This window comes from Quercus suber, unplaced genomic scaffold (assembly GCF_002906115.3).
Source record: "Quercus suber isolate HL8 unplaced genomic scaffold, Cork oak 2.0 scaffold_356, whole genome shotgun sequence".
Lineage (NCBI taxonomy): Eukaryota > Viridiplantae > Streptophyta > Magnoliopsida > Fagales > Fagaceae > Quercus > Quercus suber.
This window is the reverse complement of record NW_027069808.1, coordinates 639803-654104: the sequence shown is the minus strand read 5'-3', so window position 1 is coordinate 654104 and position 14302 is coordinate 639803. Positions and strand designations below refer to the sequence as shown.

Genomic DNA, 14302 nt, shown 5'->3' with positions numbered 1-14302 from the left:
ACTTTTTAAGGTTGTTGGGGTTGGTCATTGTCCACAGTCCACCCCACACCCACCATTCTAACAACTCAAGAAAAACTTTCCCATCTTGCTTTTGTTCTCATGGAGGGTTGTTCCCGTTCATCAGGTGTGTCAATTTTTGCATATGCTAGTGATTCTTAAGAGTTTTAGTAGATACTTTTGTTATGTTGATCTTAGTTCTAGTTTTTTTCATCAATATTATTATTAACCATTGATAATAATAAGCTTCTCTATATATATATTCTCATCCCTGCTCCTAGCCTCAGCATCATCCAGTGCCCAAGCTATCGAAGTCGAAGGCCCAGGCTTCTCGTCAATCAGAGAAGCCACAGTGCATGATATCCAGCTCGCTTTCAAGCGAAACCAACTCACCTCCAGGAAACTCGTTGAGTTTTACCTTAAAGAAATAGAGACACTCAACCCTGTTCTTAAGGGTGTCTTGGAAGTGAACCCAGATGCACTGTACCTAGCTGATCAGGCTGACCACGAGCGCAATGCCAAGGCACCTGGGTCACTCTCTATGTTGCATGGCGTTCCTATTTTGGTCAAAGATAACATTGCAACCAAGGATAAGCTGAACACCACGGCTGGCTAATGTGCACTGCTCGGCTCAGTTGTGCCACGCGATGCTGGTGTGGTGACCAAGTTGAGAGAAGCTGGGGCTATCATATTGGGGAAAGCCAGCTTGAGCGAGTGGGCTCATTATAGGTCTCATGGAGTACCTAGTGGCTGGAACGCGAGAAATGGCCAGGGAAAGGTGAGTGTTGTAACATGTAGTCAAGCACATCAAGTGTTTGACTAAATGTCAGACCATGTGTGGGCGGAAAAAAAGTGCTCTCTCTCATGATTTTGAGAGGGGAGTAGTAGTATATTTATAGTTGGAAAATACATTTTGGATTGCTAGGTCTCTTCCTATTTTGTAGTTTACGAATCTAATGTAGTGGTAATTTTGATCTTGCTATCTAGATTAACTTAATCTTCTTGTTATCTTGCCAAGACCCTTGTAGCTTAACTAACATCTACTAATGTTTCTAACAAAAACATTTAGGGTTCAATGCCCCCCTCCCCCATGTTAACTATCAAATTATCAAAACAGAAGATCTTCTTGTTATCTTGATCTTGGGTTGCTCTTGTTTGAAGTTTCTCAGTATCCTCTGATCCAATACACATTACATACATCCACCTTTCTAATGTTTTTTTGGGATTTGTTTGCCTCGAGTCCCTCTTACTAAGGATGTGTTTGGCATTGGCTTAAAAAGCCAGTCTTTTTTTACTCTTCAACTTATTTTTACTACTATTCATTGGTCCTATTATACTTTTTTATACTATTCATACATCCCACTGTACTATTTAAATTACATTTTAACTTTATTTACACTATTTTCAACAAAATATTTTCAACTTCAGCTAAATAAGTTGTTCCCAAACGAACTTTAAGAATCCTGGACATAGACACAAATGCAATATGGTTCATGCATGCATCAATGTCTCCAATGTGTCCAACATGAACACGTTGGGGATTTTGTAAATTTACATATAAAATAAGCAACTTTCTAGCCACTTCTTCATGTGCAAATTTACATATAAAATAAGCTAGATACAAAAAGAAAAACAAGCATGTCTCCTTGTACAAATAAGTTTGGCCTAAGAAGTTCCATAAGACAGTTTGCTATGGTGTGCAGAATCCTTATACAATGGGAGATCCTTGTGGGTCAAGTAGTGGATCAGCAATATCAGTAGCAGCAAATATGGCGGCAGTATCACTAGGGACCGAGACTGATGGCTCTATTTTATGTCCATGTAGTTGTAACTTGGTAGTGGGCATCAAACCAACAGTCGGTCTCACTAGTCGAGCTGGAGTCATACCAATCTCACAAAGACAAGATACCGTGGGGTAGGCTCTCTCTCTCTGTCTCTCTCTCTCTCTCTCTCTCTTTGCTTGAACAGGGACAATTTTAAGACTTACACCACTCATCCTGACCAGGTTCCTTCCATGTCCAATAACTCTGGAGGGGAAATGAAACAGAGCCCACAAAAATAGTCTTCTCATAACATATCATATTTGAGAAAGATGTTTATGAGGTTGTTAGGGAATTAATTAGGATGAGCTTGCAAAGTGGCTAACAGCAATGTGAGAGAGAACCTTGATGCTGTCCACTACAGGGAATAGATTAGGAAGAACCTACAGAGTGAAAAAGAAAGAGACAAAACACAAAGAATAAACGTGGATGTCTACATCCATAGTGGAAAGCCCTTGATGGCTACATCTTTTCTATTAAAGCTGTGTATTACAATGAATCCAATGAAAAATATTATAACAGTCTAAATCTTAGACTAATCATAAACTAACAAAGGGTTACAATATTTCCACTACAAGTAGGATTAGGATTACATTGTTTTTGCTCCAAGTAAGATCGGATTACTTTGTTTACAGTTCAAGTAAATTAGTTACAATGAATCTATACTAGAGTTATATAGCATACTTAGGACTGGACTAGGCACCTCTAACCGTTAACGTGGCAAGGCTTAGAAGATATCATAAAATTGAAATTATGAAACTTGTAAATGTTATTTGACCATTTCACATTGCAATTCAAAAAAAGTTTGACATGGATTGAAATTCTTATAATATGTACATGGTAACAAAATAGAGAAAGCTAATGATGTTAGGCAACTTATATCTGCCCTCCTAGAATTTATTATTTATTTTTTATTTTTTTTATAAATTTAGGGACAGCAAGAGCAGAAACCTTTTTTTTTTGTTTGCAGCTATAACTTTTTGACCAAATCTGGTGGCATAAGAAACAAATGGTGTACTTGGAGAAATCTTTTGACAGCATAGAGGTTTTAAGGAATGTGCTAGGAAATAGAGATGCATTGGAAATGCTAAACCAACTTAAATTAGGAATTTGAGACAATTTATAACAATCTCCACCTTGACTCAAATTCTACCAAGCAATCTTCATTCTTTATTACAAAAACTCCATCTTATTCCAAATAAGCTTTCCTGAAAAAAGTTGAACATTGTTTCCATATCTAAAGCAGACTTATGCGTGTGTCTACCTTGAACTATTGTTGAAGGCGTATCTTACCTATCAAAAGAAAAGAAAGAAAAGAAGAAGGAAAAAAAAAATAATAATAAAACACCTAATGTCGAAGGTGCACTAGATAATCTTCTCTTGAACTTCACCAAAGACAACCTGGAGCTTTGATACCAATTGGCTTTCTTCCTAGTCACACTCTCTATCATCTTCATGTTTAGTTTTTCATACCACATTCTGATCAGTAGCCTCCAGATGTATGATTTGCACTATGTTCAGCATTCAAGCCTCAATCATCACGAGCACCTTACCTTCGTTTCAGCTTGTCATCTGCACTTCATTTTATGCAGCCCTAATTGGCCCATGATCTCCTTTATTTATTTTTTTTTCTTCATATTATCCTATATACTTTATCATGATATCATAACTATGTCTTACATTAAAAACACCCATACAAACACACAATATCAGATTATGTTTGATTTTTTCTAATTTTTACACAAATTTTGTCAACATGCATCATCATAGTATTGCACGAAATTGGTATTAACTTTATTTGAATGGAACAGACCCATATGTAGAACAGTAGCAGATGCTGTTCATGTTCTTGATGCCATTGTTGGCATTGACCACAATGACAATGCAACAATTGAAACATCACAGTACATTCCAAAAGGTGGCTATGCACAATTTCTTAAGGCTGATGGACTGCGAGGAATGAGACTGGGGATGGTAAGGGAAAATCCCGTGTACTATTTCAAAAATGATACTATTGCGAAGCAAACCATTGAGCAACATTTTAACACACTAAGGTAACAAAACACTGATTCCATGTGTTAGTTTCAATGCTCAATCAAATGTATTTTAAAAAAAGAAAATGCTAGAGTAACTACTAATTTTCCAGGAAATAATAATAATTTTTTAATTACTTTTTTTTTTTTTTAATCTTATGTTTAAAATTTAACACATCAATTTGTAAGGTTTTTGTACAGTACTATCATTCTCTAAAAAATTGATACTAATACTTCATGCAAATTTATTTAGGGAACAAGGTGCGATTTTGGTAGACAATCTGAAAATAGCCAATCTTGGCGAAATCTATTCATCAAGCTATGAAGAAACTGCATTGGTGGCTGAATTTAAAATCTGCATTAATTCCTACCTAAAGGAGTTAGTGGATTCCCCAGTCCGTTCCTTAGCAGATTTGATTGCCTTCAACAAGGAAAACTCAGAATTGGTGAGTATAATAAACTTAGGTTGTCTTGATTATGTAATGTCCTACATTTATATATAAGATTGACAAGTTCATGTTCTTGATGCCATTGTTGGCATTGACCACAATGACAATGCAACAATTGAAACATCACAGTACATTCCAAAAGGTGGCTATGCACAATTTCTTAAGGCTGATGGACTGCGAGGAATGAGACTGGGGATGGTAAGGGAAAATCCCGTGTACTATTTCAAAAATGATACTATTGCGAAGCAAACCATTGAGCAACATTTTAACACACTAAGGTAACAAAACACTGATTCCATGTGTTAGTTTCAATGCTCAATCAAATGTATTTTAAAAAAAGAAAATGCTAGAGTAACTACTAATTTTCCAGGAAATAATAATAATTTTTTAATTACTTTTTTTTTTTTTTAATCTTATGTTTAAAATTTAACACATCAATTTGTAAGGTTTTTGTACAGTACTATCATTCTCTAAAAAATTGATACTAATACTTCATGCAAATTTATTTAGGGAACAAGGTGCGATTTTGGTAGACAATCTGAAAATAGCCAATCTTGGCGAAATCTATTCATCAAGCTATGAAGAAACTGCATTGGTGGCTGAATTTAAAATCTGCATTAATTCCTACCTAAAGGAGTTAGTGGATTCCCCAGTCCGTTCCTTAGCAGATTTGATTGCCTTCAACAAGGAAAACTCAGAATTGGTGAGTATAATAAACTTAGGTTGTCTTGATTATGTAATGTCCTACATTTATATATAAGATTGACAACTAATTGAGCAACGCTAAGGACATGAGATTTTTCACAACTTATTAAAGTGGTAAGTTGTGAATGGAGCAACATCACCTTCACGTAAACCTACTACTGAGTATTAACTCTACTTTTATTATATGCAATTACACTATATCACATCAACAATTATGAAAATATTTGTTAAATATTGTGTCATGAACTTATTGTTACTAAAACTCAATGACTGATCAATTATTAATTATTCCATGAGTGCCAATACAGGAGAGGTTAGATTATGGACAAGACCTGTTTTTAAAAGCTGAAGCAACAAATGGAATTGGAAATGCAGAGAAGGAGGCGTTGGCAAATTTAGCAAAACTAACTAGAGAAGGTTTTGTGGAATTGATGACAAAGAACAAGCTAGATGCATTAGTGACTCCTGGTAATAGTGTTTCTTGCGTCCTTGCAATTGGGGGTTTCCCAGGAGTGATTGTCCCTGCTGGATATGACTCTAAAGAAAAACCATTTGGCTTGTGCTTTGGAGGACTAAAGGGTTCAGAGCCAAAGCTGATTGAGATCGCCTATAGCTTTGAGCAAGCAACAAAGATCAGGAAGCCTCCTAAAGTTTAAACTTAAGGCTCTATTATACATAATTATAGCCTCTACTCTAATTTATATGATTTTTATTAATATCGAACGATCATGAAGCTAGATTTGTATGGATGCTAGTAGCAATATATGTGCTGTAAATATAAAAATAATATTAGACTTTATGTTTATTTAAACTTCACTTACGTTAGTGTCTGGCTTTTTTTTGGACAAAATTTCAAATTATACTCTATATTTAGCACAATATTAAAATATATATATATATTTTCATCTTTAACATTTGATATCCTTTTGAATGCTATGCTTCCGTCTATTTTCATTAATGACATAGCGGTTAAATGCCAACTAATTTTATTTTTTATATTTTTTTATATTTAACTTCTTCTTCTTCTTCTAATAATAATAATAAATATGGACATTTATATCAATTCATTTTTTTCATCTTTAAAAACATCTATCAAATTAGTTGATATCTCCATTCTCAAAAAAAAAAAAAAAAAATAACAAGAATAAAATTAGTTGATATCTCTTACGTGCCGACTCAATGGAGCTAACCTATGAGAGGCCCGTTCCATGAAGCTCGAGATACCATCTTCTACCAAACAGACGATCCCAAAACAATGTAATAATTAAAAAATTCTTATGAAAATTTGGAAAGTTTTTTCTATGAAGCATTTTTTTTGTCTAATTATATAACTTGCCAAGTCTCGCAAGTCGATTGCCTCTGGTTGTGAATATCCAACATATCAGAGTCAAATGAATATCCAATATATGGGTAAGAGTAAGGACACAATATTTTTTACTTTTTTTTTTAAATGTTGTTTGCAACCTTGCTACAGGAAGGTATATGTAACCTTATTGTTCATAGGTTGTAAAGAAAAAAAATAATAATCTTGTGGTTGTGTGTGAAGAAAAAAAAAAGAGTGGAAAGAAAGTACTTTTTATTACTTTATTAGATAATTTATATTATTTTATTGGATTATATATAAAAATAAAAACTAAATTGTAAGGTAAGATGTAAAATGGGTTTAAAAAAATAGATAAAGTGATGTTTGAGGATATAAAATAAAGTTTTTTTTTTCTATTTTACGCATCCCTAGGTGCTAGTGCTATTAAATACTATACTAACTTAAAATATTGGCGAATGGCGAGTGAGCTGGCTACTCAGTTTTGTTTTTTTGTGTTTTTTTTTTTTTTTGTGTTTTTTTTGTGTTTCTTTTTTTTTTTTTTTTTTTTTTAAAAAATTTTTTTTTTTTTGTGTTTTTTTTGTGTTTCTTTTTTTTTTTTTTTTTTGCTAAAGAAAGATACATTCAAAAACCTCATAACAGAAAATGACAAGGCTAATCTCTCGGCTGATAGCCAAAACAACACTATCAGGGAGGTTGCTGGGCAGAATCGAACCTTTTAACAAAATGATGAGAACCCCATCTAGCATGACAATGCAACGTTGCACAACACTTGACCATTTTGAATTAAAGTTTCGATCTTTTCAAAAACTTGAATAATTTCCCAATTTCCTTGCTTGCTCTGATGAGTTTCAACCACATCAAACACTGTCTTTAATTTCATCTCACAATGCCAATGCTTCAGCAGCCACTACAAAACAAGATCAATAGACTTTATCAAACCACATCTAATTTTGACACATCCCACCACCCTCTAGATAGATCAATTAAATTTGCAACCGTCACTAGTTGCTAAGCTGATATCAAATAATCAAAAATACAGTCTATTGGACCTGATAGCTTTTTCTTTCAATTGCATCAATTTCCTTATATTTACCAACAAGGGTCACTCTGAGGTTGCAGAGATCAAGAATACCAGCAAATAATATAGTTAAATTAATCATGCATGTTGCTTGATGCTTGAGCTTCAAAATGCTGGCCTGCTTCTTCAAGAGACAATGAGGGAGGCTAGTTTTGCAACATTCTCCTGTTGAATGTGTAAAAAGGAACCTCTTTCTTTTCATTTTTCTTTTTTGATAAGTAACACAATCAATATATCAATATATATATATATATATATTAAAGCCTGGAAAGCACGGACGCGGCGCCAGAGGCACCGCACTTGCGTCAGACGCCGCTGACTGCGCATTCGTGCAGCATCCTGCCACGTGGCGAAGCCGTCTCACGCCGACGCGGCTCAACTTGGGCCGACTCAAGCCGATTCGGGCCTTTTTAGCCGTTTCGGCCATATCAGCCGAAATTGCCGATATGGCCGATTCAGGCCGAAAATAATTAAAAAAAAAAAAGGTGCAAAACGCACCGTTTGACTTAACCTAAAACCTAAAACTCCCTCACGCACTCATGCTTCATCCAGAGACTCCAAACAGCCTCCCTCACTCCAATGCTCGTCTCTCTCTTCTCTATGCTCTCTAGTTGCTCGGCTTCATTGAACCAGCCACTCAGTTCGTGCATTCCAACCACTTAGTCTGTGCATCCCAGCGACTCTAGAGTCTAGACACAACCACTCAGCTACACAGCCATTCAAACTTCAGCTCTTTCTCACGCATTCTCAACTCAGGTACCGTATTCAATCTTAGTTTGATTTGTGATTTGTTAGTTAATAGTTATTATTTGTAGGTTAAATTTGTTTGTTATTATTTGTTAGTTAATAGTTTGATTTGTGATTTGTTAGTTAGTTTGATTTGTGAGTTGTGAGTTGTGAGTTGTGAGTTGTGATTTGTGATTTGTGTTCTGTGAACTTGGGTTTGATTTATTATTAATTTATTTAGTTAATAGTTATTATTTGTAGGTTAAATTGAATCTATTGAATTTGCAATGGACGAAGTTGCTAGCACATAAACTTCACCTTCATCTAATCAAGAAGTGCCAAATGATGAATTTCCTCTTTGGCAGTATGTGACTAAAGTAGAAAACCACCTGGTGCTTCTGTTAAATCAAGTGGAAACACATACTTTAAGTGTAACTATTGTGGTATAGTTTATATGGGATCCTATTCTAGGGTTAAGGCTCATTTATTAAAAATTTCTGGCAAAGGAATTAGAGCATGCCCTAAGGTGACACCGAGCCATAGGCTGGAAATGCAGCGAATGCATGGCCAAGTTAAGAATGATAAGTTAGAGAGGGAACGGAGAAGTCAAATTCCGTTACCCCCACCTCCCCCAGGCCATGGGCTTGCACCTATTTCCCCATTTCGGAGACATGAAGGGAGTGATAATACAAATTTGGGTGATGGTAAGAGGAGAAAGGTGATGAATTTTACTTTGGAGAAAGCATTCCAAAATAATGCTAGACATGATTTGGATAGCAGAATTGCTAGGATGTTTTACACTGGTGGGCTTTCCTTTCACTTTGCAAGAAACCTATATTATCGTAGTTTCTATGTATATGCTGCTACCCATAACATCCCGGGTTATGTTCCTCTTGGATACGATGCCTTGAGAACAACACTTTTGCAAAAAGAAAGAGCTCATGTTGAAAGACTTTTGAAACCAATTAAGAACTTTTGGCTTGAAAATGGTGTAAGTATAGTTTCTGATGGATGGTCAGATCCACAAAGGAGGCCTCTTATTAATATTATGGCTGTATCAGATGGGGGTCCAATGTTTATAAAGGCAATTGATGGGTCAGGTGAGTTCAAAAACAAACATTATATTGTTGGGGTGTTGAAGGATGCTATAAAAGAGATTGGACATGAAAAAGTTGTCCAAGTCATCACTGACAATGCTAGTGTGATGAAGTCTGCTGGAGCTCTTATTGAAGGTGAGTATTCTAAAATATTTTGGACACCCTGTGTGTCCACACTCTTAATCTAGCTTTGAAAAATATTTGTGCAGCAAAAAACACTGAAAAGAATGAAGTTACATACGAGGAATTTAGTTGGATTACATGTATTACTGATGATGCATCCTTCATACGTGTTTTTATCATGAACCATTCAATGAGATTGGCAATGTTTAATGAATTTTGTCCATTAAAATTGCTCCAAGTTGCTGATACTAGATTTGCTTCAGTTGTTGTAATGCTAAAAAGGTTGAAGTTGATAAAAAGATGCCTTCAAGCCATGGCTATTAGTGACCAATGGGCTTCTTATAGGGAGGATGATGTTGGAAAAGCTCAAAAGGTAAAAGATATGATTCTAAGTGATCTTTTGTGGGATAATATTAATTATATCCTTGAATTCACAACACCCATTTATGATATGCTACGAATGGCCGACACAAATAAGCTTTGTCTTTATCTTGTGTATGAGATGTGAGATTCAATGATAGAGAAAGTGAAGGCAGTAATATATCAGCACGAAGGCTTGGAAGATGATCAGTATAGCTCATTTTGGGGTGTGGTGTATGATATACTCATTGATCCATGGACTAAAATTTGTACGCCACTACATTGTTTGGCTCATTCCTTAAATCCTAAGTAAGTACATTTATTTTCTGTTTTCCTTAGTTCACCCTTCTAGTAAAACCCACGTTTCATCTATATTTTTTTTTTAATCTTTAACTAGGTATTACTCCATTGAATGGCTTTCGGAGAATCCAAAACGCATCCCTCCACATCGGGGTCATGAAATTTCTATGGAAAGGAGCAAGTGTTTGGATCGATACTTTCAAGATGAGAGTGAATTAAAGCCGGTGGTGAAGTCTGAGTTTGCTACATTTTCAAGAGGGAGGTTTCCTTCACCAAAAGCCTTGACAGATAGGTGGACCTTACAACCTTTGATTTGGTGGCAATACCATGGCTCCACATTTCCAACTCTTCAAACCCTTGCCCTTAAACTTCTTGGACAACCTTGTTCATCCTCATGCGTTGAGAGGAATTGGAGCATATACAAATTTATTCATTCCTTAAAAAGAAACAAAATGACTCTTGTACGCGCTGAGGATTTGGTATATGTGTATTCTAATCTTCGACTCTTGTCAAGGCACAATGAGGAGTACGTACATACAGCAACAAAGATGTGGGATATTGCTGGAGACTCTTGGAATGAAAGCGACATATATGGAGGAGCAGGAATTCTTGAGAATGCAGCCCTTACACTAAATGAGCCAGAGTTGGAGGCCGTGGTTATTGGGAATGCTAGCACTAGTGCTACTACTAGTGAAAGTGAAGTTCGAAGTGAAGCAATTGATATTGAGGATGATGATGTTGGTGTTTGATTGTCTTGTTGATTATCTTTTATTTTGTTTTAGTTTCAAACTTGTGAGTTGTATTCTAATTTCCGAACATCATGGAATGTTTTAGACTTTTAGTTTCAATCTTGTGGGTTGTATTTAATTTATGAACATCATGTTTTAGTTATTAAATTTGGTATATATTTATATAATGTGAAAAAGTATGCTTAGCAATATATTAAAAATATAAATAAAAATATTTTTAATAATTTTTTAATTGTCGAGTCCCGCCGCACCCACACCCACCTTTTTCAAAAATTGCCGAGTCCCGCACCCGCACCCGTGTCCTGAAACGCACCCGTGCTTCCTAGATTAAAGCCGAGACCTCATCTGGGAGTGTATGAGGTCCTGCTATGTGTGACACTCTAATTTTTCATTTAGTCATTTTTACCTCTCTTCATTAAGTTTTTTTTACTATCACCCAAAGGTTTACATTAATTTATTTTTACTCTTATCTCATTAATCTTTAATTAACACCACACATTTCTTTCTTCTTCGTGTCTTTTAGCATACCCACCGTTTTAGTGTTAAAAAAAAAAAAAAAAAAAAAAAAGAAGAAGAAGAAGAAGAAGAAGAAGATAGAGAGAGACTAATAGTAATAACTAACTAGATAAGGCCCTAAAAAGAGATAGAGATATAAAAAAATGTTGTGAATTGTTAAATGAAATACACCGTTTCACTATTACCAAAATAAAAGACTTGAGATTGACAAACTATTTGTAAAAGAGAGAAAAAGGAATCTAAGAGGTCTCCGTCATACTGGCCTCCCAAGTCCCACCACCATTAAGCCGCCAAAACCTCTATAGGTAATTTTTTTTTTCAAAAAATAAAAAATTAAGGGCTTAAATATGATTTGGGTTTGGGTAATTTTGTTGCATAGTTTTTGTTTTGGATAAATAAGTAGAGAGAGTATTTGATGCGTAATGTAAAGTCATATTCTACTATATTTTTAAATCATCTAAAAGACACATGCACATATTCTATTGTGTTTTTAAATCATCTAAAAGACACATGCATACGCATTTGCCCACACTATGTCTTAATGTTGCACTATTGATGAGTAAAAGACGATGAGAGAGTTGGGCTAAGGCATACTTTCATTTTATGGTATGCAATCTGTGTACACAACACAAATTATTTGATTTTCACGATCCTGTTACTCTTTTGCATTTATTTTTGGTTTCATGATTTTTTTATTATAAATTAATCTTACCTTCAGAATGCTACAAATGTGCATAAAAACTACTAATATTTATAGCGTTGCGTTGGTTTGTAAACAATCCAAATTTGAATTGAGGGTCGTGGGAAACATTATTTACTAAATATGCCCTTGGGTTGGGAGTGGTGGGTGTGGATTATGGTGGCCGTTTATTTTGTTAAGGTTTGTGTTCAACAGGTTCCTTCATCGGATGCCAATGTTGACAACAATGCTGGGTTAAGGTGGCCAGTTTTTTTCTTGGGTAATCTCATCAATGAAGCTGGTGAATTTTATTCTGTTGTCAACATTAAACATGGGTGTAATGCTCTGTTTGCTGAGTTGGATAAGTTGGACATGTGGAATAATTTAATTTGGGAACCTAAGGAACTACATAAAGTATTGTACTTAAGTTTTGCCCTTACATAAAATACTTAAAATGAAATTATAACCTATTATAATAAAAATATCTTCATGGCATTCCCAGCCTGTCGTTTGTTTGGTATTGAAGAAGTCAACGTAGCATCTTTCCATGGATTTCTCTCTTTTGCTAATCTAGAATTTTAAAAACACATGAAATGATACAACTGTACACATGTTAGATCGTGAGTGGTGAAAAAAAGTAATGAGTCTATGTGAAAGTGATAGACAATCGATCAAAGTCGGACACGTAAGATAGTTGTAACAAAAGTTGTGACATTTTATGTGATACTAGAATTACTTTACTAATTCCCACAGTTGTTTTTTCTAGAATCTTTGAAATGTCATTATGAAAATGTAAAAAGTAAATAGTTCTTATAATTTTTTGATGAATAAAGGTTATATAAGAAACTGAATTTCAACTTTTGAAAAAGTTTCATATATTTAAAAGCATCTTTTAGAAAGAAAGAAAAAATAGGGGAGGTTTGGGTCCAGTACACTGACTCTGATTGGATGATGATATGTGTCCAAAAATAGACATGTGTCACAATCTCAATTCGGACCCAAAAAAATAATTTGTGTGAGACAAAGGAAATATATATATATATATATATATATTCTTTTTAAATATTATTACTAATTAAAAAAATTGCACATCAATCTAAATTAAGTAAATATAAAAATGTTTTATTTTAAAAAAAAAATTGTGCAAGTAATTAAGGAGAACAAGAAGAATGTAAAGATCTTATAAGTATTAAAGAGGTGTTACATTTACAACATTTTCACAACAAATTATAGGTGGTTAGTTATTATCAATGAAGACTATAGTCCAACTAACCCTCTTTTTCTTCTTTTTACTAGTCCATTAATGTTGTTAATTGCATTTAATTAGTATTGGTTTCTAAAGTCAATTTGAATTAAAAGAGTACTATTACTTTAATAATCGTTTACAATGAAGAATAGTCCAACTAATACTCTTTTTCTTCTTTTTACTAGTCTTAATGTTGATAATTGCGTTTAGTTTAAGTAGCATTGGTATCTAAGGCCAATTTGGATTAAAAGAGTCCAATCTTATACACCTTATAATTTGAAAAAAATTTTGGGTTTGTTTGCTTGTGCAATTGATAGAAATTAAGAAAACCCTCAAGAAGAGGAAAAATATTTATTCAAGACTTAGAGAAGTAATGTACAGTAATCCGATTCTTTTACCATTGTTCAATCATGATCTATCTTAAATACTTGATAAGACATTATTATCTTTTTAGCACAAATTCATTGAATAGTTATTAGATTTGTGGTAAGCATAAAGCAATTCATCTCACATATTTTATACATCATCCTGAGAAGAATGATGATGACATATGATATGGTGAAGCTGTCAAGTATAAGAGCTCCGTTGATGCATTCTATCAATTCCTTAGGAATGAATGTCTCAAATCTCTTTTCAAGGAAGCTGGTGCAATTATTTTCCATGGATGGAGCCATTGTTTACTCGCTTGAATAACTTAGAAGATCTTTTCTCCTAAGAAATTGATGCCTTCTTGAAATTGGTTGCAGGTAGTTTGATTATAGTATTTAATGATTGAAACAAGCCTCTGACATGCAAAAATGTCTCAAATTACAACGAAGAAAAAACGAAAGGACATATTCAACAAAAAGAAAGAAGAAAAAAAAAAAAAAAAACAGCCCAAGATATTTTTAAATCTTATTTTCAATTGCTTTCCGATTAAAATTTGTTACAGCAAAGCCCTTCAAGGTTCTATTTTTTGTTTTCTCTCACAGAATTTTCTGTGTTTTGACGATGATGAATGGTTAAGGTTTTATTTAATGTGTGCAAAAGGATTTTTAATATACCAATGATTACTTCTGTATCATTATCTCTTTAAGTACAATAAGCGATGTCTTGCTTGG

The 14302-nt window shown here is 34.2% G+C and overlaps 3 protein-coding genes across 3 annotated transcripts; all 3 read left to right on the top strand.

Annotated features, from left to right (window-relative positions):
- On the top strand, positions 1–4332 carry LOC112040643 (probable amidase At4g34880). Its single transcript, XM_065760179.1, is given in 5 exon segments — positions 1–124; positions 279–775; positions 1701–1912; positions 3629–3791; positions 4104–4332. Coding segments are annotated over 5 exon segments (969 nt in total). The 5' UTR covers positions 1–99; the 3' UTR covers positions 4176–4332.
- A 36-nt stretch (positions 4333–4368) lies between these two features.
- On the top strand, positions 4369–5829 carry LOC136061831 (probable amidase At4g34880). Its single transcript, XM_065760180.1, has 3 exons — positions 4369–4577; positions 4810–5002; positions 5313–5829. The coding sequence occupies exons 1-3, from the start codon at positions 4483–4485 to the stop codon at positions 5658–5660; spliced, it is 636 nt and encodes a 211-aa protein (XP_065616252.1). The 5' UTR covers positions 4369–4482; the 3' UTR covers positions 5661–5829.
- Positions 5830–8682: 2853 nt separating this feature from the next.
- LOC112040599 (uncharacterized) lies at positions 8683–10761 on the top strand. Its single transcript, XM_024073485.2, has 3 exons — positions 8683–9364; positions 9439–9856; positions 10110–10761. The coding sequence occupies exons 1-3, from the start codon at positions 8683–8685 to the stop codon at positions 10759–10761; spliced, it is 1752 nt and encodes a 583-aa protein (XP_023929253.2).
- The last annotated feature ends 3541 nt before the right edge of the window (positions 10762–14302 follow it).

Bases quoted from the DNA above. Each gene is read 5' to 3' on its own strand.
- LOC136061831 (XM_065760180.1), top strand. From the start codon at position 4,483: ATGAGACTGGGGATGGTAAGGGAAAATCCCGTGTACTATTTCAAAAAT. The intron at 4,578-4,809 runs GTAACAAAACAC...AAATTTATTTAG, and splicing joins CAACATTTTAACACACTAAG to GGAACAAGGTGCGATTTTGG. The intron at 5,003-5,312 runs GTGAGTATAATA...GTGCCAATACAG, and splicing joins ACAAGGAAAACTCAGAATTG to GAGAGGTTAGATTATGGACA.
- LOC112040599 (XM_024073485.2), top strand. From the start codon at position 8,683: ATGCAGCGAATGCATGGCCAAGTTAAGAATGATAAGTTAGAGAGGGAA. The intron at 9,365-9,438 runs GTGAGTATTCTA...ATATTTGTGCAG, and splicing joins TGCTGGAGCTCTTATTGAAG to CAAAAAACACTGAAAAGAAT. The intron at 9,857-10,109 runs GTGAGATTCAAT...ATCTTTAACTAG, and splicing joins CTTTATCTTGTGTATGAGAT to GTATTACTCCATTGAATGGC.